The following is a 21,023-nucleotide window of genomic DNA, read 5'->3' as shown; positions in this document are numbered from 1 at the left end:
TTCAAGCGAACGTGTACACGTATACTCACACCATAACCCAGGAAGTCAAAGTCGTGACATTGTCAGGGCGTCAATTAGGAAACGAAAATAATACTGCTGGCAGCAGACAGCAGAAGCAGTTTACGGCATGGCACAGAGCACTTTAGCAAGATGTTACGAGCAAGGGACGATGATGAGAGTCGCCAGGAAAGTAGCGGAGAGAGAGAGAGAGAGAGAGAGAGAGAGAGAGAGAGAGAAAGAGAGAGAGAGAGAGAGAGAGAGAGAGACAGAGAGATTTGCAATATACCAATCGGCTAGCAGTAGCAGGCGGCGCCGGCTTCGACAGGCCTTGTACAGCGGCACTGCAAGATGAGTGAGCTGAAGATGGAACCGAACAGTATGCACTGGACCTGCAAGAGGCGAGCATCTGCACAGCGTGGCTTCTGGTCCAGGTGATACGAGCAGACGACTACTTGCACACCAATGCATTGGCTTGATATACACGCACCGGGCAGACTAGGCAGGCCAGCAAGCAGCAAGGAAGGATTGAGAATCCGCAGCTTATTGCACTGAAACTTAGTAGCATAATCAGTACACCAGGATCCAAGAGGCAGTCACGGATTGGGAGAAGGAGTGAGATAGAGTATGCGAACAAGGAAAACATGCCCAGCAAAATCAGTTGGGCCACCATCAGCATCACTACCGGAGAATACCACACGCGTATCAATGTAACGAGGGACACAGTCAAAGGCAGTCAAATTGCTTGGGGAGAAACGGTGAAAGAAATTTTAAAACTATCTTACGTGTTGAGAACAAGGTTACACACGGATTTCAGCAGTGCTCCAGCAGCAGGCTTGATCTCGTTCACCAGTCCTTCTTGATATCCAGACCCCACTCCCACGCCAGGTAGACGTGCTTGTCGTCATCGCAGAACTTGCTCTTCATCACGTACTTGCCGCGTGCAATCAGGCCCGATGGCGCCTCGTCCACGGGCGTCATGTACGTGTGAACCTCCTTCCTGGGCCCGTAGCTGCCCAGCATAAATCCCTCCGTGTCCACTGCAGAGGGAGCATACGGAGGCAAGCCATGGCACATGGCAGTGAGCGAAGGCAGACGACAGGAGCATGGGTGCAGCAAATGCAATTTTCGGTCTTTGACCACTTCACAGTTGCTAAAATCTTTTCTCTTCCCACGGCTTTGGGAACTGCGTGTACACCCTGTTCCTCGCGGGTGGTGAGGTTGCAAAGGATTCAGGTAAGTCAGCCTGACCTAGTCCCGTGCAAACTTTCAAATGTATTACTACCTCCGACAAGCGAAACTTGGCGCGTTTTTTTGATTTTTGTGTTGGTAGACCTACCACAACTACTGTATTTTTCCGGTTGTAAGTCGACCTTTCACGACTAAAAATAGAAGGAGAAAGGGTGGGGGTCGACTTAAAACCGGGATTCTACTTATAACCGGGAACTATCAGTATCTTACAAAAAATGACGTGCACTACATGCACGAGAGCACCATGTGTACACATTTTTGCCAGTTTATTGGCTTTTTTCAAGGATTCGGAAGTTATACTCTCCAATAAGGAATTTTTACATGATTTGTTGATGTGTTAGTAGCAGGGAGTGGTTAGTAGTGCTTCGTTGGATGAAAACTTTGAAACGCAGAATTGAGACCTCCGGATATGGGGGTCGACCTATAACCGGAGTCGACTTACAACCGGTAAAATACGGTAATTACTTCACAAGGCTGTGAGGTACGACCTACTTTTAAGTTGTAGCTCCATGCAACCGGATGCAGGAAGCCAAGCGACGAGCTAGTGAGTGGCACATGGCTCAGACTTGGTCAGAGGCAAGCCAGTCTCTCGTGTACCAGCAAAACAGTGCGCGCGTCCATTCTGCGAAGGAGAATCGTCGTGCTTTCGCGTTGCAATGGAAAACCAAGGAGTTCTCTCTCTCCACTTGGTCACTCCGCCAGCACAGAGTCCATACGTCCATGCCAAACAATCCTAGCGTCTTTCAATAGCCACCAGAGCGATGCGTCTCTGGTGGCTAAGGCACATCGCCAGGAATTGCTGCAGGCAATTTTGGACAGTTGGCGAGAAAACCCGGCAAAACAGTTGGAGTCCAGGCACTTGTGGAGGTGTTGCACAGTTCTTACCACGTCAACCTGGATAGTGGCGGCGGAAACGACTATCCTCGGCACCGTGGCTCGAGCACAGCACCCAGGAGCGACATCGAGATTTTCAGAGCGATTACAACAGAGGTACTTGCTGCAACTGAATCCGCTCTAGTCGCACTTTCGTCTCAAAAACAGGAACAATTCCTCTCCAGACGAAACTGCGATCTCTGAATCAGAGGAGAGTGATTCAGTCGAACAGATGTCTCCAATGTCCTTGTTGAGCGATACAAAGTTGAATTTTGGTGAGTCAATCATTAGTTTTGATTGTAAAGTGTGAGTTATTTCTAGTAATTTGAAGTAAAAAATCGCGCCAAGTTTCCCTTGTCGGAGGTAGTATTTATCCAGCACTTTCACTCGTACGCTTTGGCCATTAGAGGCAGCTCTGCGATCGTAGATGCCGTATACAGCCAAGGCATCAAAACAACAGTTAGCCTGTGGTAGGAGGATATCCGGCATACGTACGCACATCTTAACAGACGTAAACTAGCTGAGATATCTTTCTTTTTTCATGCCGCGTGACAGGAACAGCATGATACAATTTTTTTACATTTTTTTTACGGAGAGTATGCAGATAGGGCTCTGATAAAAATATTCACAAAATTATGATACAAAGTTGATCGCACCTAGGCAACGACTAGTGTACTTCTCACGTGACATACTAAATACAGTGAGGATCCACATGGGTACTGTAATTTCACAAATGTTCGGTGTACTTTTATTTTCGGTACTTTCGGTGCATCTGTTTCATACCTAAAATGCCAATAAACCGAACAAACACTAACACACGTAATCCACTAGGAACCTGCTTCTCTGAACTTTTAAACATTTTTCTTCACCTAACCTGGACTTTTGCCCTCATACCGAAAATATTGAGCACCTGCAATTTCTGAAATTAGAGTAACCTTCAGACGAAGAGTGAATACAAAAAGGAGAATCTGTGTGTCCACAGAGAGCGCTGGTCCAGAGTGCTACGTCACACTAACTCACCCTTTATGCCCTTTCTGTAGGTGGCATGTGAATACACTAGGCCGGTGACAATCTCTCTTTGAACCTGCATTTCAAACGTACACGCGCACACACAAACACATATGCACACACGCGCGCACACACACACACACACACACACACACACACACACACACACACACACACACACACACACAACATACGTGTGACACGCACATATCAATATCAGTCCCTATCAAGCAAAACCCGTGGTAAGACAGTGACCGACACTTGCAGACATGCTTGTTTGGTTTGCGAGCTGACAGCAGTTATGTGAAGGGCGACTGTCCCAAAATGGTAGTATTCCAAACTTTGGAATCAAATTACAGTTTAACGCCCAATAGAGTGGTTTCACATCTATCACATCGCCATCTCACCACATGGGACATGTTAGCCCCAACACGGGATGCATGGGGATATACAGTAAGATCGGGCGCCGAAGAACACCTCGCCGAAGAACACCCAGGCTGGAAAACCGGCAAAATTTAAGAACAGTCCAGGCTAGAATTATCAGATTTTAAGAACACTTTTTAAAATTTGGAATTTCCACATGAGTGCAGTATTTAACTGATCGGCTTTGAGCTCGCCACAACACCTGTACATAATAATAATAATAATAATAATAGTAATAGCACATGCACAGTATTACAGGTGAGTACATGTCATGTACTCGTGTAAACAGTAACTGCTACATGTACAGTCATTCCCATTTACGACACCCACAGGTGACCCACTAGGTTAGAAGTACTACATTGCACTACATCATAGTACATGTACAGTCATGTACAGCCATGACGTTTGTCATGTACATGTACATGACAAACGTCATGGCGTCACTCGACTCGCCGCGCGCGTGTGAATAAGAACGGTCTGGCTAGAATCAAAAATTTAAGAACTTTCCTAGGCTGCGCTCGAGCCCCTGCGTTCTTCGGCGCCCGATCTTACTGTAGGGATGCACCCCAAGATACAGATTCCGACAACTTATGAGCATAGCTGGTGCGTTAGTACGCGCTTGAGCAGAACAGGCACCCGGAACATTCGCTTTTCTCAACTTGTGCACAATGCTCGTATTCCGCATGCATGAAATACTCCTTCATGTCCCTATGCTTTTTTCTGTCACCGTTTCTTTTCATTTCGTCTTTTTCAGTTTGGCGCGCATGCGCGGTGTTGATACCGAGACCCTGGGTCGGTTTAACTGCTTCAATTGCTTCTGCTTAGCCTCCACATACTGGCCAACCCTCCCGTTTTTCCCGGGAAAATCCCGGAAAATCAACACTCCTCCCGGGGTCCCGGGGATTTCAAGCAAACTCCCGGAAAAACCAAAGTTTTGTCTGATACAGGATTTTCCTGAAAACTCCATGGTTTCTCCCCGAATGTCCCGGTTTTTTGAACTTTTTTCAAAGGTATGTACGGTGCTCATTCGCACTTCGAACTGTGCACAGCACTTTGAAGACCTAGTACCTGACCATGCAAGATCTGCACTGACAAAGTGACAGGCGGGCGCCGACTGATCAAACTGCACTACAGCCTAGTACAGGGTCGATTTGTGCTGTACGCACAGCTGCTGAGTCGAACGTTTTTTGGCGGGAAAAGCTCTTTTTAACTTGTTTTTGTGCCATCCAGGGATTTTGAGAGAAATCCAGGGATTCTGCATGTCTTGTCAAGGGATTGAGATTGTTGTGGTTGGTCAGTATGCCTCCACTGCTTCGGCTGGCATTGCTATGTGCCTCCCTGCTATCTCTTGCTGGCATTTGCACTATGATGGTTTGTGGCCATCTTGTAAAAATGAAGAAAAAAACTCCGGCATGCAGTGAGCACGGTTTTCACGCGGTGTTACCTACCCGGAATGTGATTCTTAGTCTGTAGCTGCAGCCTTCCTTCACTGTGAACGGCGAGCTCTTCAGCTGAGAAGTATCACCTAAACACAGCAAATGTACACGCACGCACACATACACACACACACACACACACACACACACACACACACACACACACACACACATACACACACATATACACACACACGCACACATATACACACACGCACACACACACACACACACACACACACACACACACACACACACACACACACACACACACACACACACACACATACGAACACACACACACACACACACACACACACACACACACAACAGGACGCACAGGCAACAGGATGCAAGCGCAATCCAGTAAATCTACGGCGAGGCAAACTACACGTCAGCTATTCTCTCCGGATAGTAGAAGTGAGGGCCTGCTAATCCGTATCTGCAATGTTCAGGGAGCTCCCGTGCTTACTCCATGGAAATCCACACAATCAAGTGTGTACACACATAAATCCGCACGTGCGCGTGCACACACACGCACACACAAACTGGCACACACACCTGTGAGATCCAGCGTTATGTCGTCACGATCGGCAACAACCAGCGTAATCGACTTGACAATAACATTGCTACCACCCTCTGTGCAAGGAGACAGACACAAAGAGCAAAGCGCACAGCATCTTGTAGGCGTATATGCAATACACAGCCTGTTCAACTGCACTGCCCCTAGCAGTGACTGTGTGACTCATGCACACGGAAAGAATGGCAAAAACAGGTGCACGCCTGTAGAAACCTAACAGGCATGAAATCTAGTGTCACAACAACAATCTGAGACCACCAGTAGCTTTGTGCTCGGGCAAATGACTTCGCCGTTAGGCCGCCAAACCAGTGTACCCTAGCCATTGGCGGATGACGCCAGCAGGAAAATTGTCATCAATTCGGGTACTTTCTGGGCATGTTTCATGCATGTTTGGTATACGGATAAAGAAATGGAGCAGAATTCGGGGCATGCCTGCCATAAGGTTTGTATGGCTCTTCCAATTTCACTGCTCTTTGAGCGGAATCTGCCAATGTTTGGAGCGTTATCTGCCAAGGGCTACAGTAGTGCACCCGAGACAGGAGGATGAACTGTACATTAGAGAGGTTCAGCATTACGTAAACTTGAGCAACTTGACGTTAGTGGGCGGGAAAACCCGTGAATTCGCGAGTTTGAACTCCACTTACGGAAATTTGTCTACGTAGAGTACGTAGGTAGGGCTGTGATAACGTCCCGCACCCCGGGTGCACTGCAGTGTGAATGGCCCATTACTACATACAGTCAACCTCGCGAATAACAACCTCGGACATAACAGCTGACGAGTAACAACCTCGGACATAACAGCTGACGAGTAACAACGCTATCTTCAAGAGGCCGAACAACCACCTGACTTATAATAAAGAAAAGTACCAAGGAACTACAAGTCACGCTGTTATGCCCACTAACACCATCAGTTACTTGACAATCAGCTCATGCGATAACATTGCACACAACTGACCGACAGTGTAGTCCCTCGGTCCTTTTCTTTATTATAATTTGATCATTGGCTCTCCATCCGAGTCTAACCATTTGACTGCATACGTTTAAGCATTGCGAATACCGACAACTCGCGAGTAACAACGCTTGAATTGTGCGAGACCGGGTTTCTCTATTCGCAAGGTTGACTACAAGTATGGCTAGATGTGTGCTGTGTTGCGCTGTTGGATGCCATCCATAACGCTTTTTTTTGCAACACGAGGAAATCGGAGGAAATCCATTGCAAAAATATTTTACCGTATTGGGCATCTGCATCCGGGGGCAGGGTGTGCGATTTCTGGGTGCATTAATTCTTCAGCAGCATGCAGTGCATGTGTGCATGATGTCAACACCACAGCTGTGACCTGTGCTACGTGCCTACACTACAGTTATTCTACGATATTCGATAGGTGGAGAGCATGGTAGAGAAAGTTACTGTTAGGATTGGGGGATGATTACTAATACATGTAGTACTACTACTAGTGCTACAGGATGCATGACCAAGATAGTGATAAAAATGATAAGTTTATTACCAGTCATGCAGCAGCATCGACCAGAGAGTGTTGTGCTTGGCTGGCGAGCACAGTGCACATGCAACCCGTTACATCGTACTTTCACGGAGGAGCGATACGGTAGGATTTTGCTTCGGCTCGGATTCGCACTCATTTCCACTCAGGCAACAATGGTAACCCACGGGGTGTCGGCCACGCGACTGACATTTCCACCGACAAACTAAACATGTAGCCGGCAGATACTAGTATAATGGCGTGCACACCATTGAGTCATTGAACCATTGGGACGCGTTATTATTTATCACCACCACAACTTGCACAAGGCTACGACGCACTGATGGCCATCAACGACTGGGAAACGAACAGAATATTATGCAAGCTAGAGCTTTTTTTCCCAGTGCATTTCGTGCAGGCGAACATTTCGAGGTGAACGAAAGGTAGATGATGCCAGCGAGTCGCACACCGTTACCCATACTCCAAGCGAACAGCACAGACGCACAGCCGCTGATTCTGTGATGCTGCTATGCATGCAGTACCTACACTGGGAAATTCAGAATAGTTTAGCATAACGCAAACTAGTAGGGGGCAGACGTGAGACACGCTTGCTAGCAGCCATGCCAAAAAATCAAACGACGAAGTGGAGAAAAGTGCCTCGAATGAAGGTCATAACGTGGCGCGGAGAGCGAGTGAAACAGCCTATAGTACAATGGATCCACCACTTACCGTCCAGCATCTCAGCATTCGCAGCTTCGCCCAGCAGCATTTTCTTGTATTTTACCAGTGACTCATCGTCTTGGTCAAGCTTCTGGATTTCGTCCAAGGATTTCTTCGCTGGTGCCTTGTAGCCCGGTGTCTGGAGTTCGTCCTCCTCGCCACCAGCCGCGGCGGCTACTGTTGGATCCTCTTCTGATGCCATTATTCAAGTAATAGAGACGTCACCCCAAAAACCTACTTCAAGCCCAAACGACAACAGCCCAAATCCACCCAAACTTCTCCGGGAGCCAAAGCTGCAAAAAATATGCGAGCGAGTGTAAAGCAAACGCTACACCATCATAATCACTCGTCAGGCATCACAGACACTCAGCTAGATCTACAACTTTCTTACAAGACTGCAATGCAGTCAGTAGGCCAGGATCCCTGACTATGTTACGTATGTGCGCATGGCCCGTGGTGGTCGATCCAGCAGCGGCCAGCCTTCCAGTTCCAGCCTTCCCCAAGTATTTAGTTAGTTCCAGCAAGGTCTAGTGACTCATGCTCACTGACTACATCAGTCATGATCATGTCTACGCCGTACGCGTAGATCTACGTCTGCGTAGATCTACATGTTGTATGCAGGCTTCAGTCAAACTAAGACGAGTTGTAGTAAGACGAGTTGTTCTTGCGGATGGCGCGGATCGGGGCAGCCGGAACGAAACTGCCACGGCGTCGCTCCGCGCAGCGCTTAGCGTCGCGGCCCCACTGACACTCGTCATGGTGTGTGTGTGTGTGTCCGTGTGTACAGTGTGTGTGTGTGTCACTGTGTGTGTGTGTGTGTGTGTGTGTGTGTGTGTGTGTATGAAAAAGACCAACAAGCAGGGATTCACTGGCCAGAAAATAAAAGGCCGCTTCATAGCTGTGTGGTGTAGACCAGGCTGAATATTGGTGGTCAATTCTTCAGCCTTGCAAGCTGTTGAATGGTGCAATCCCAGCACAAGCTGCTATGGTTTCTGCTGTAGCATCGCTATCATCGCCTCCGGCGATGGGCGTCCAATGGTCCAATGGTGTGTGTGTGTGTGTGCGTGTGTGTAACGATAATTTTCTGCCAAACCAAATCACTCCATTGACTTGTGTATACAATGCCAATACCTGTTGTTAGTTTGACAGCATGAAACAAGGTGGAGGACACTGTGTTCGGAAACAGTGACCTTACTACAACCATCCACGGTTGGCAGAGCCCCGGTCCGTCCGGGCACGGACCGGGGCTCTGCCAACCGTGGATGGTTGTAGTAAGGTCACTGTTTCCGAACACATTGTCCTTCACCTTGTTTCATGCAGTCAAACTAACAACACGTGTGAACTACAACAAGGTTTATTGAATACTAGTATTGAACTAGTATTGGGTTATAATTATAATACCAATATATTATCAATATCAATATCTATATGTACAGTGTGTATCTGGCGCTTATCTTGATCTGTTTCATTCAGAATCAGATCCGATATCATTGCTATAAGAAGATTGCGCTATTTTTCTTCTCCCTTCGCTCCCCCTTATGTTCAGGCTACCTCTTTTGGACCGTCAGTTGCATGGCTGTTCTTAGTTGAGATTGTGTCTGGTTAATTCCTGTAACGAACGAATAGATACTTCCAAGTACATGTACGTGATTCTCAATTTATAGGCCCCGGCGGATAATGCTCGAGAATTTGATGGATTCTGCTTTTCAATATGCTCGCTTTCTGCTCCAAAATAGTACTGATAATGCTTGAATTCTGCTTCGGAAACATGGATATAGTGGCATAGATGACTAATGTTGCAGATTGATAACAGCATACATGTACATGTACATGTATTTTGCAGCATCAGTCACGTTTACGAAACAGAAAAATACAAGAAGCACAGAACTATTATTACTCAGCAGGCAAAGGCGCGGTAGTACTAGTCGCGGGGGCATTGTGAATTCTCACGAAAATCCCATATTTTGCAATAATAATTATGCTAGTTGTCGCTAGAATAATGCTAGTTTTCGGCAAAACTTGCCTGATAGTGTTGAAACGAATAATCGAATAATCGAATAATTTCGTTCGATGGAGGGCGAAATTATTCGATAGATTATCCGTTTGAAGAATCCGTGTTCGGTTTAAACACTACTGATTATGCTAGCGCAGTGCTACATTATAGTCTCCAGAAAATGCTCAATATAAATGTAATGCTAGCATAATCCGCCGGGGCCAAGAATCTCAAATCACGTCAACTTCTTAGAGGGACTATTGGTGCCTGTTCAGGGTGCACTACGTGCAACTCTAAGTTTCAACATGGTGTCTCAGTAACAGTCTTCCTTTCCCTCTACATGTACTGATTTTGTTGGGTTTACAGGCTATGCGGCCAGCTGTATGATTCTATGAAGGTACGCTTTCCAACGGCCAAAGAGAGTTGGAAAGCTTGTGTCTTTGTGGGTAATTTGAACGTTGCCACTGCCGAGCCACCGTGCTCACAGTAGAAATCTTTGGCTATGTACATGTACACATGTACATGTACATGTACACAATAGTCATGTACATGTACATGTGTACATCTACATGTACATGTACAAATATTACACAGCAATGAATCAAACAAGTCTCATTCCGCTGTTACTCCGAGTTTCGTGTCAGAACACTTCATCAGACAGCATCTACATGTACATGTACATGTACATGTACATGTAGATCTGCACTGCACTGCGAACATGTATAATGTGATGCATGCACTTGAAAACAAAAAAAAACAGAAAAACTACATGTAAGTACACAGTTAGTTACATGACTGACTGTAGTTACATGCAATTTGTTAGATTGACAGCATGAAACAAGGTGGAGGACACTGTGTTCGGAAACAGTGACCTTACTACAACCTTCCGCGGTTGGCAGAGCCCCCCCCCCCCCCCGTCCCTGCAGACCATTTGTAAGGTCACTGTTTGTGTTTCCGAACACAGTGTCCTCCACCTACATTGTAGTTTCATGCTGTCAAACTAACAATATGCGTGAACTTTAACAACAAGGTTTATCTAATACTAGTACTGTAGTTTTGAACGTAACCAAGGTAACGTATGACTTGTACTTTTAGTTTTAGTAATACTAATACTAAAGTAATAGTTGACTGACTGTACCTTTCACTTGACGTAACGTTGAGCCAGCCCGGGACTCAGACCCGGTGGCCGCCGCCGGTGCCTTCTGCCACGTGGAGTTGATCATGACTGCACACAGTCGATCTGTCAGTGGCCGGCAGCGTTGCAGTACTACACAGAGAGACTCCATGCAGACAACGATCTCGAAGCTACTCTGGCTAGAGACGTGCATGCATGCTTGGTATGTTGTCGCATGACAGCTGGGAATCTTGAAAACTCCCCGACCCACCACTGCTTGCCCAGTTTCATTGAAACCTACGCACACTCCGCTTTTTTGCCTCTTGACTTCAGTCAAGACAATTTGTTCAAAGTGTAGGATGTCTTGAAGAGAATGAACGACAAAGAGGGCACGCCGGGGTACTCGTACTGGGACTAGATCCACTGGCGGTAGCTTGCTGTTGATTCAGCCAGGCCCGTCGTAACTCAGACACTGCATCCCTTTACTAGCGATAGCCCTGAACCAATCCATTGCAAGTCCGCGCTTTGATCGAAGGATCCACATCAAATTGACGGCGAGGCTGGCAGCAATCGTCCGTCGAAAGAGCTACAGGTGGAACGAATTATTTGTTGGTCAACACAATTTTATTATCTCAATCACCAATCGTAGCCTGCTGATATCAGCTCCGGATTTGCGCTGCACAACGTGGCGATCTAGGCTGTAATGGCTCGTCTTGTTGCTGCGCGCTCGCTGCCTCGACTGGTCTTACCTGAACCAGCAGCGATGAATGCGGCCGGAGATACACACGGTTACATCGGCAGTGAGATCGCTTCGCCAGCTGAGGATATGCTGCACTGTGGATCGCTGCCAACCCTCGACTCCGTCTTGGCCAACGAGTTGGCGAAACGAATGGGCAGCGATCCTGCTGCGGAGGACGACGACGAAGCGGAGCACGATAAACGTAAGCTCTTTGTTTTCTGACAACTAGACTAACGTGTTACTTACTATGTGCACGTGCGCTACAACACGCACCACGCTTGGGGACATATGGGACAGCAGGAGCACGATGACAAAGTTTATTTGCGTGTTTGTATTTGTCCCAGAATACTGAATAGTATCGTCTTCGTCTGCGATGGTTTTGTCGCGTTTGTGCATTGTGGGATGTCAGTATTTCTATGTACGTTATGTACATGGACACGATCGACATTCGTAACTGAACTGAATGGGCCAGAGTCCATTTAAAAAATGGACACAAGACAAGACCAGATTAAAATTGGTCTTGTCTTGTGTGAATGTGTTACTACCAGCGTAACTATATTCCTACGGTCAGTATTACAGTGGTAAAGACACACCATAATTATAATACAGAAAAAATGATTGAGCAATCCTGAACTCTACAATTCAGCACAATGCACTGCACTGCACCCAAGCAGAACAGTGCTTAGTTTCAGAACAGTTCTGGAACTTACTATCCATGCAGCTAAATACAGTATTACTCACACTATGATTGTGTGGTGCTCTGCTCAGAAGCTTCAATAACTTCTACTTGTAGTACTGAGAATTGGAAGTATTTTTGGAGTGCAGCTGAAGTGTACAGGAAAATGTCTGAATCAGCGGTGAAACAATTCATCCCTGACCAGCGGCCAGCAAACACAGTCATAGTCATTGCACCGTCATGTATGTGTTGTTGGTGCATGCAGCACATCTGTCTGCCCAGCGTATCCCTTCTGTGCACCAGTGAAATGTGTGTGTGTGTGTGTGTGTGTGCACATGTGTGTGTGTGTGTGTGTGTGTGTGTATGTGCACATGTGTGTGTGTGTGTGTGTGTGTGTGTGTGTGCATGTGTGTGCGTGTGTGTCTAGATTCTTGGTTGGAGGAAACAAATCAGCACACGAAGCATAGAAGCCATTATAGTTTTGACTAGGCCTTTCATTCCATTACTATTACATTTACACACTACCTTGTTAATCACCATTGTACTCGACTTGAAAAGTAATGGTATGAAAGGCCCTGTCGAAACTATATGGCTTCTGTGCTTCGTGTGCTGACATGTGTGTGTGTGTGTGTGTGTGTGTGTGTGCACGTGTGTGAGTGCACATGCGTGCGTATGTGTGTGTGAGTGCACGCACATGTTTGTGTGTGTGTGTGCGTGTGTGTGTGAGAGAGAGAGTGTGTGCGTGTGCATGGACTTCGTTGCCGGCTCAAGCCAGACCGATATTCTGGCGGCTTTTTTTGCTCCCAGGTCACTTCACGGCGTTCTTATTTGTCATGCCAGGGTGGTAAATGTCCACAGAGCCAACAATCTGGTGTGATTTTTTCAACAAGTTCCCTGTGGATTCCCGAGACCCTTCTACTACACGATTAGGGCATGGCGGGATCACCCCCCCCCCCCCCACAAAGAAAGATTCTCATCCCCATGATGTTTTTCTCTAGCTATATCTGTGTGCATGTGCTTTGGAACAACTTCTACACAAGCATACAATCATGTACTTGTGTGTGTGTGTGTGTGGTGGTTGGGGGGGGGGGGGGGGTGTTTGGTCAGACACACACACACACACACACACGCGCCACCCCAAACACACACGCACACATGTGCGCACACACGCAAGCACTCAAAAACACACTCACATGCTTTGCTTATCCCTACATACGTACATACCTGGAAGTGCCTTGTCATGATGTTTTCCTCTTCTGCCTGCAGAACTACGACTGGCGGCACACGTCGGGCAGATTCTACTCGAGCGACACGACAAGCAAGAGCAGAAGATCGAACAACTGCAGCGCTTCATCGAGGAGATTCTAGAACAAAATCGGGTGAGTGAAACACACGTTCTCTATCTGTCGATGTTCTGTTTTCATTCACAGGACGGGCAGAGTGCTCGGGGTGAGTTGATGTTTCTGGACACGAATACAGTAAAGCCTGTGACTAACGACCACCCCATGGGGCCAGAGAAAGCGGTCTTTAGTGGCAGGTGGTCCTTAGTTAGAGGTTTGCACCGCACAACCATAATTATTAATAATAATAATAATTATTACACAAGAGAGATTGGAAGCTTTGTCACCAATAATAATTATTATTATGAATGTGAGACCCTCTGTGCCTGGCAAAGTGGTCAGTAGTACCATGCTGGTTGCTAGTCACGGTGGTCTGTAGTACCATGCTGGTTGCTAGTCACGGTGGTCTGTAGTACCATGCTGGCCGCTAGTCACGGTGGTCTGTAGTACCAGGCTGGTCGCTAGTCACGGTGGTCTGTAGTACCAGGCTGGTCGCTAGTCACGGTGGTCTGTAGTACCAGGCTGGTCGCTAGTCACGGTGGTCTGTAGTACCAAGCTGGTCGCTAGTCACGGTGGTCTGTAGTACCAGGCTGGTCGCTAGTCACGGTGGTCTGTAGTACCATGTTGGTCGCTAGTCACGGTGGTCTGTAGTACCAGGCTGGTCGCTAGTCACGGTGGTCTGTAGTACCAGGCTGGTCGCTAGTCACGGTGGTCAGTAGTACCAGGCTGGTCGCTAGTCACGGTGGTCTGTAGTACCAGGCTGGTCGTTAGTCACGGTGGTCTGTAGTACCATGTTGGTCGCTAGTCACGGTGGTCTGTAGTACCAGGCTGGTCGCTAGTCACGGTGGTCTGTAGTACCAGGCTGGTCGCTAGTCACGGTGGTCTGTAGTACCAGGCTGGTCGCTAGTCACGGTGGTCAGTAGTACCAGGCTGGTCGCTAGTCACGGTGGTCAGTAGTAGCAGGCTGGTCGCTAGTCACGGTGGTCTGTAGTACCAGGCTGGTCGTTAGTCACGGTGGTCTGTAGTACCAGGCTGGTCGCTAGTCACGGTGGTCTGTAGTACCAAGCTGGTCGCTAGTCACGGTGGTCTGTAGTACCAGGCTGGTCGCTAGTCACGGTGGTCTGTAGTACCAAGCTGGTCGCTAGTCACGGTGGTCTGTAGTACCAGGTTTTACTGTACACTGACACAGCACATTATGCATCACACTGACGTTGTCCGTTAACAATGTTATGTGGATAGTACCGTTGCAATCTATATCATCTGCACGTGATGGGCCGAGAATTATCTGAATATTCCCATCTTCTGCATTTCCTGGATTCGAATGGCTTCATTCTTGTTCAGTGATAAGTGTAGGTCAGAGATAGCTTGGAGAGTATTATGAGGATAAATGGTTATAATGGATGGGTGAGAAGAGAAAGGATCACTACTAGTATCTGAACAACAGAATTGTTGCATTATGATTTGTTCCTCATTCACATGCGTAATTTCCCCACTGATGATTGGAACGAGAAAATCGATTCTGGATTTCAATATCATTGTTATAAAATCCACACACATGTCGACCAAGTAACATAGTTGCGTGATGTCTGCGGCCTTCATAGCTGCATTCACATCTTAATATTATTATAGTCTGCCCCCCCCCCCCCCTGCACCTTGCCAAAATGACCATCCTGTAGCAATAGACGGATAGTTCTACTGCAACCTGGCACACAAAGCAAGGGAAATCATTTTACTTTTGCTCTCTGTTTTTGTTTCCAGGAACTCAACGGCGACCTGGGGGCAGCACGGGAGAACAGCCGAGTGCTGGAAGCAGAGCGCGACTTCCTGGATGCCTCGTTGCAGGAGGTTGAGGTGCAGCAGCGGGACATGGCTGCAGCTCGTGTCACTGCTGATGTACGGCAGGCCAATCTGCAGCAACGTGTGAAGGAAATGAGTACGCGGTGCGAGGAGCAGGAAGCCGAGGTCAGTTTCCCTGCCATCGATGTGTTGTTTGTTGCTGTGTTCTGACATTGAATGCAACTACATAATGTACATGTACGTACAGTCATCCACTGCTGTGCATGAGTATGTGTGTGCATGCATGCGTGCATACATGGGTGTGTGGGGGGGGGGGGGGGGGGGCACGGCTGTCACAATGGTCATGTACTCAGCCAAAAAATATGGCGTCCAAAAATTTGAAAATTTGAAAATCTCATCACCGATCTGTCATTGATTTGCACGAAATTGCTCTTTTTCTCTTGAGGAAACCTCCACTTTCCCCTTCCAATCGACCGGGGCTCAAAGTACAAACATGATTCATGACTTCCTCTCGCGATCCTCTTTCATCTGATACCCGTCTTGGCCGTCTTCTTCCAGGAACGATTCCTTCAGAGGTGCGTTTCCTTTGCCTTGACGACTCGCTCTTCGTCACTTCTATCAGCCCTTTTCACAGCTACCTTCTTCTCTTGTACAAGTTTTCTCGTCTTCTTCGTCAGTTTTCCTGGTGCCTGGGCGATTTCATTTGCCGATTTTTTGAATTTGTTAGTCTTTCCGTGCCACAAGATCGATTTCTGTGGCCATCGATTCTACCGTATCGCGTGCTAGTAGTAGTGTGTAAAATGGATGAACACAGTGCATTGCTGTCTACCTGCTGTAGAATTGGTGACAAAAAGTTTGCCAACATGGCTGTGTCCACGAAATACAACGTGAAGGACTATGCCAGAAGCACTCAAGCTGTGTACGAGGTCGACATTTCTCAGGATGACCCTGCGATCCACCCTACACACATTTGTCATGTATGCAAACGTGTGCTGGATCGTTGTCTGAGTGCAGGTAGCCTGGACTCATTTGTAGGGGGTGGATGTGGAGCGATCAAAGTGTGGAAGCCACATCACCGCACATACTGCGACATATGCCACACTGCACCAAACAAGGGTGGACGTCCACCAAAAAAGCAGAAGCAACTTGCTTCAGAGCTTTCTGCTGTAGAAAAAAGAAAGAAAGAAATGGATGACACAACAGTCCCGCAACATTCATCCACAACAGCAAAACCCCTATCACACTCTCCTGGACCCCAGACAGCACACAGCACTAGTGGAATGGATATAGTTATAGCAGAAGTATACATAGTCGCTACGGACACACAGCGGCACAGGGCATCGAGGGCCCTAACTAGAGACAGATTTATAGACCAGAGCGTAGCAGAAGAATGTCCACTATGCGGCTACGTTCTGGACAGCGTCGTTGAATCAGCCTGCTGCCACGCCATGTTTTGCGCTACATGTATATGCACATGGCTGCAATCCAATGGAACATGCCCAGTCTGCAGTTCTGTTCTGCTGGCATCAGAAGCCAGGAAGGCAGAGGAAGAGGTTGTGACCGTCACTGATAAACTCCACTCGTTGCAACAGCAGCTTCAGTGCACAGTCCTCTTCACTCCAGCTCAGCTGAACACATCAGCTGCGGCAGTGGAAATTGTCACTGAGTATTTGCAGGCGCAATGGAAAGATGCAGACGCTCGTCGTGCAGAGTTGGCTGAGAAGCTGAAATCGGCAATGGATAGAGCGGCAAGCCCACCATGGAGGTGCGTTTGTGGGCAATCATGTTCACAAAGCCCTTCAACCTCCAACCGTGCTCGCAATAGTGTCGGCTCCTGTCTCTGTTGTTGTCGAAAGGTGTCCGTCGTTGCTGCCCCAAGCACACAGGATCAAGGACACCTACAAGCAGCTATTCGACCAATACGCGTCCTATACGGAGCAGTTCAGCCACTGCAACAGTATGGATGCGCAAAGCACCGACAAGCTGCATGACTCAATCACCAGCTTCATGGCCACATGCAGAGCAGCTGTAGTGGACAAGGGTCTTGGCCATGCCACTCCGAAGCTACATCTGCTTGAGTCCCACGTCGTACCGTCCATCCGGAGAACTGGGGTCGGCATTGGCTTGCTTGCCGAGCAAGGAAGCGAAAGCATCCATGCCCGCTTCAATTCACTGGACCGACATCATCGTCTTATCAGAAACTCCCTCAATCGCCTGAAATCAGTGGCTCAACAGCACCTCGTCACCACGCTTCCACAGCACGAGGCACTTCGCCCAGTCGCCAAGAAGAGGAAAGCTTCCACCCAGGACGAGTGACTAGCTGGGTTCGCCTCGAGGTATAAGCTAATTCACACTGTGTTTCACCAACGTAATATCTATTTTAATTTCGCAGCATAATCGTATTAATTTTACTATTGCCTTCGCTGCTGTAACAGCTACAGAGAACGAGATACTCGTGTACTTGAGCTTTTATCCAGTAACAGTCTAAAGAAGTCGCACCTTCTGAAAAGAATACCAAAAGCTATGAGGGTAATCACGAACGGTTGATAGTAGCAGGACTAAGAAGCTAGCTTGATTCTTTCTCGATTTCCGACATCTACTTCCAGCATTCTAGAAATCTTCTTCAAAGCACCTTTTCAAATGTTTGAATACAATCCGCGTTTGCCGTGGTTCTTCGGTGCTTGTCTGTGAATACGAATCAAATTATACAAAAACAAAAAGAATTACAATAAAACTCAGTTTCGCGTGGTGCGCTTGGTCAAATGTCGCCATATTGTTAGGTGACTGCAGCAAAACAGCCGTGGGGGGGGGGGGGGGGGGGTGCGTGTACATGTGTGAGTGAGTGCGCATGCACGCGTACGCAAGTGTGTGTGTGTTTTAGAAGCTCTGTCCTTTTTGGACTCTTGCAACGCATGGACCGCATAGCCGGAGACAATTGACAGCACTCGCTACACACAGAGTGAAATGCTGCTTATCACTGGTCCGTGGTCGCCATACAGTACTTGGAGAGAAATCCAACTTCATGAATAACACCGTGCTGGGCTAATCAGTACTATGCACAGCCCTAGCACTATGTGTATCATTCTCTACACTTGCATGCATGCGTTGCTATTCTATTCATCAGGTTGAATTTCTCTGGCCAGAACTGTACATGCTTGCGTGGATGGTATGAGTACTACTCCGAAGTGCAGTTACGGACATTGAAATCCGTTGTGAAGTCAAGCGGCCACACGGGGTGCTGGCCTGCAGCCGTGAGCACTGCTGGTCCAGTTTGACAGTGTGTACTTGAACTACAGTGTGTGTACATGGCAGGGCAGTAAGGATGCTGGCCCCAGCCATTCCACTGGATTTCAAATTTTCAATGTCCACAGCAGGATGTTTACTGGAATCGCACTGCCTTTCTTTTGCTGATAGCCTCACACAGTTTTGTGTTCTGTTTTTTTTTTATCATGTTCTTGCTCAGCTGGAAACATTGCAGCTGAAGTTGAAGACAGCGCAGGGCAGGCATAGCTCAGCGGAAGGCTCAACGGACAACACTCCACGGACCAGTCCGGGCGGTGGTCAGCTAGAAGAGCGTGCGAAGGACAGTACTGGCGAGGACCCGTGGCGGCTAGTTGCTGACCTGCGCAGTCGCCTCGAAGAGCAGTCACGAGCGAGTGCTACCCGCGAGAACAATCTTCGCGAGGAGCTGGCTAGGTCGGAAGCAGAGCGGCAGGCAGTCTCGGACAAGCTGAAAGGGACGCAGAATGCCGTTCGGAATGCTTTCCAGCGGCGCAGGTTCAGTACCGAGGACAGTTCCAGCTCTGAAGTGTTGGTTGCGGTCGACGACACTGTAGCAGGGCATGATGACGGGGATGGAGATGAAACTGATGGCAGTGAACTGGCAGTATCGGCACTATCTTCTCTTCAAGTTGACGATAGCAGTTCTGCTATGCAATCACTGCCAGTAACCGCTTACAGCTCCACACTGCATCGGTCCAGATCTCAGTGTCAAGCAGGGGGACAACGGCCACGCATTGCTCAACGCCTATTCCAAGATGAGGACCGCCAGCAGAAGGCCACCGCGAGGACAAGTAGCAGCGGTACTAGTCCATCGGCCAACCCTGGCTTGTCACTTTGGTCCGAAGTCTCTCAGCAGAATGCCGGCTTGCAGCATCGCTACGAGAATCTCCTCCGCTCCTTTCACTGTAATCCAGGTGACTATGCGACGACTCCGTCCGCCCTGCCCAAGAGCAGCTACTCCGGACTGTTTGAGGACCTGTTTGGAATGCTGCACAAGCTGAAATCCCGTCTCGTCACCGACTTGACAGCTACGTCCGAATCACCGTTGGAACTGAGCTCGGAAATCCTGATGCCAATGTAAAGTGTGGGATCCCTTTATGATCAAGTTCAGATCCATATCTGATAATCTTTTTTTTCCTCTCCGGTTTTAGGCATATTCCCGTATTCTTGCACGTCACTTGAAAGTTGGCCACAGCCTCTATTGGTGCATACGCCAGCTCCGCATTATTTGGGTTTTTCTCCATTTGAACCATCAGTATTTATGAGCACCACTGCACAAAGCAATGCTGATTGTTGACAGGTTGAGAAAAAAAACAAGACTATTCCATCAGCACAGTAGCTAACTCGTTTTCTCCTGTTGCACGCCAGCCCTGTTTTTCAAGTTCCTCTCCCGATATACTCTCCATACGCAATCCACAAACATCTATATTTTTTGAAATATGTCTCAGCGCTCCGACTTTGCAATATTTATGCCAATAGATGTGAAATTGTGCCTGCAAGTGCAAGCAATGGGGCACTTTGTATTATCGTTTAGAGCTCTACCTGAAGCTTAATCCATTGCATCAGAAGTTCTAAATCTTGCATTTCTTTGTTCTCTTGAGCAACAATTTCACGGGATTTTGCTGGCTTTTCGCAGTGTACAAGCAATTGAATGCACTATTTACGCAAGTTTCACGCTCTTCCCAGCTGATCAGGATTTGCTGCGTCTGTTTTGTGCGTGCGTCAATGTGCAGTACGAATGGGCGTGCTTGCATGTGCATGGAAGGTCAACTAGGCATTCATTTGCGGAATGCTGGGTTAACAAGTGTGTGGTGTATGCTGCATGATTTGGACTGCTGCATTCGGCATTCGGCCTAACATGATGGTCTCCCCGCGCCTCTGCCATTAGTCCACGCTACAATGTAGGGTTACGGGTTATTAGTGCACAGAGCAGTGTCAGGTGATGACGAAGAGTGAACAGGCGTGGATCCAGGCGGGTCCGGGTGTTCTGCCGTGGAACCCCCAAATGCACTGCTCGGAACCATGATCATGCATGTACTGTACCTGATTGTATGAGTTACTCAGTTTTGACTAAACTGGAACCCCCGGGGCCTACCCCTGTAGAGATCTCTGGATCCGCCCCGGGTTCAATCAATAGTCTGCGATCTCACCAAGCACATGCAGCATAGCAACATTACACAGGACATGGAAATAATTCAGTCGGAGGTCAAGCGGCCCCAGGGCGCTGGCCATGCAGTCGTGAGTACGCAGACGATCAACACGTGTGCACTGTACAAATGTACATGCAACGTTCTGTACGCACTGAGGGCGCCGGCC

The 21,023-nt window shown here is 48.0% G+C and overlaps 2 protein-coding genes across 2 annotated transcripts; one reads left to right on the top strand and one right to left on the bottom strand.

Annotated features, from left to right (window-relative positions):
- Positions 1 to 45: 45 nt before the first annotated feature.
- LOC135811453 (rho GDP-dissociation inhibitor 1-like) lies at positions 46 to 8,106 on the bottom strand. Its single transcript, XM_065324696.1, has 5 exons — positions 7,776 to 8,106; positions 5,550 to 5,627; positions 5,001 to 5,077; positions 3,142 to 3,205; positions 46 to 1,037 (listed from the first exon to the last, which is right to left on the bottom strand). The coding sequence occupies exons 1-5, from the start codon at positions 7,966 to 7,968 to the stop codon at positions 844 to 846; spliced, it is 606 nt and encodes a 201-aa protein (XP_065180768.1). The 5' UTR covers positions 7,969 to 8,106; the 3' UTR covers positions 46 to 843.
- Positions 8,107 to 11,136: 3,030 nt separating this feature from the next.
- Positions 11,137 to 20,417, top strand: LOC135811452 (uncharacterized). Its single transcript, XM_065324695.1, has 4 exons — positions 11,137 to 11,814; positions 13,555 to 13,667; positions 15,387 to 15,590; positions 18,889 to 20,417. The coding sequence occupies exons 1-4, from the start codon at positions 11,577 to 11,579 to the stop codon at positions 19,786 to 19,788; spliced, it is 1,455 nt and encodes a 484-aa protein (XP_065180767.1). The 5' UTR covers positions 11,137 to 11,576; the 3' UTR covers positions 19,789 to 20,417.
- The last annotated feature ends 606 nt before the right edge of the window (positions 20,418 to 21,023 follow it).

Source organism: Sycon ciliatum, chromosome 3 (assembly GCF_964019385.1).
Source record: "Sycon ciliatum chromosome 3, ocSycCili1.1, whole genome shotgun sequence".
Taxonomy (NCBI): Eukaryota; Metazoa; Porifera; class Calcarea; order Leucosolenida; family Sycettidae; genus Sycon; species Sycon ciliatum.
The sequence above is the reverse complement of the archived record's forward strand: the minus strand, read 5'-3'. Positions and strand labels throughout refer to the sequence as shown.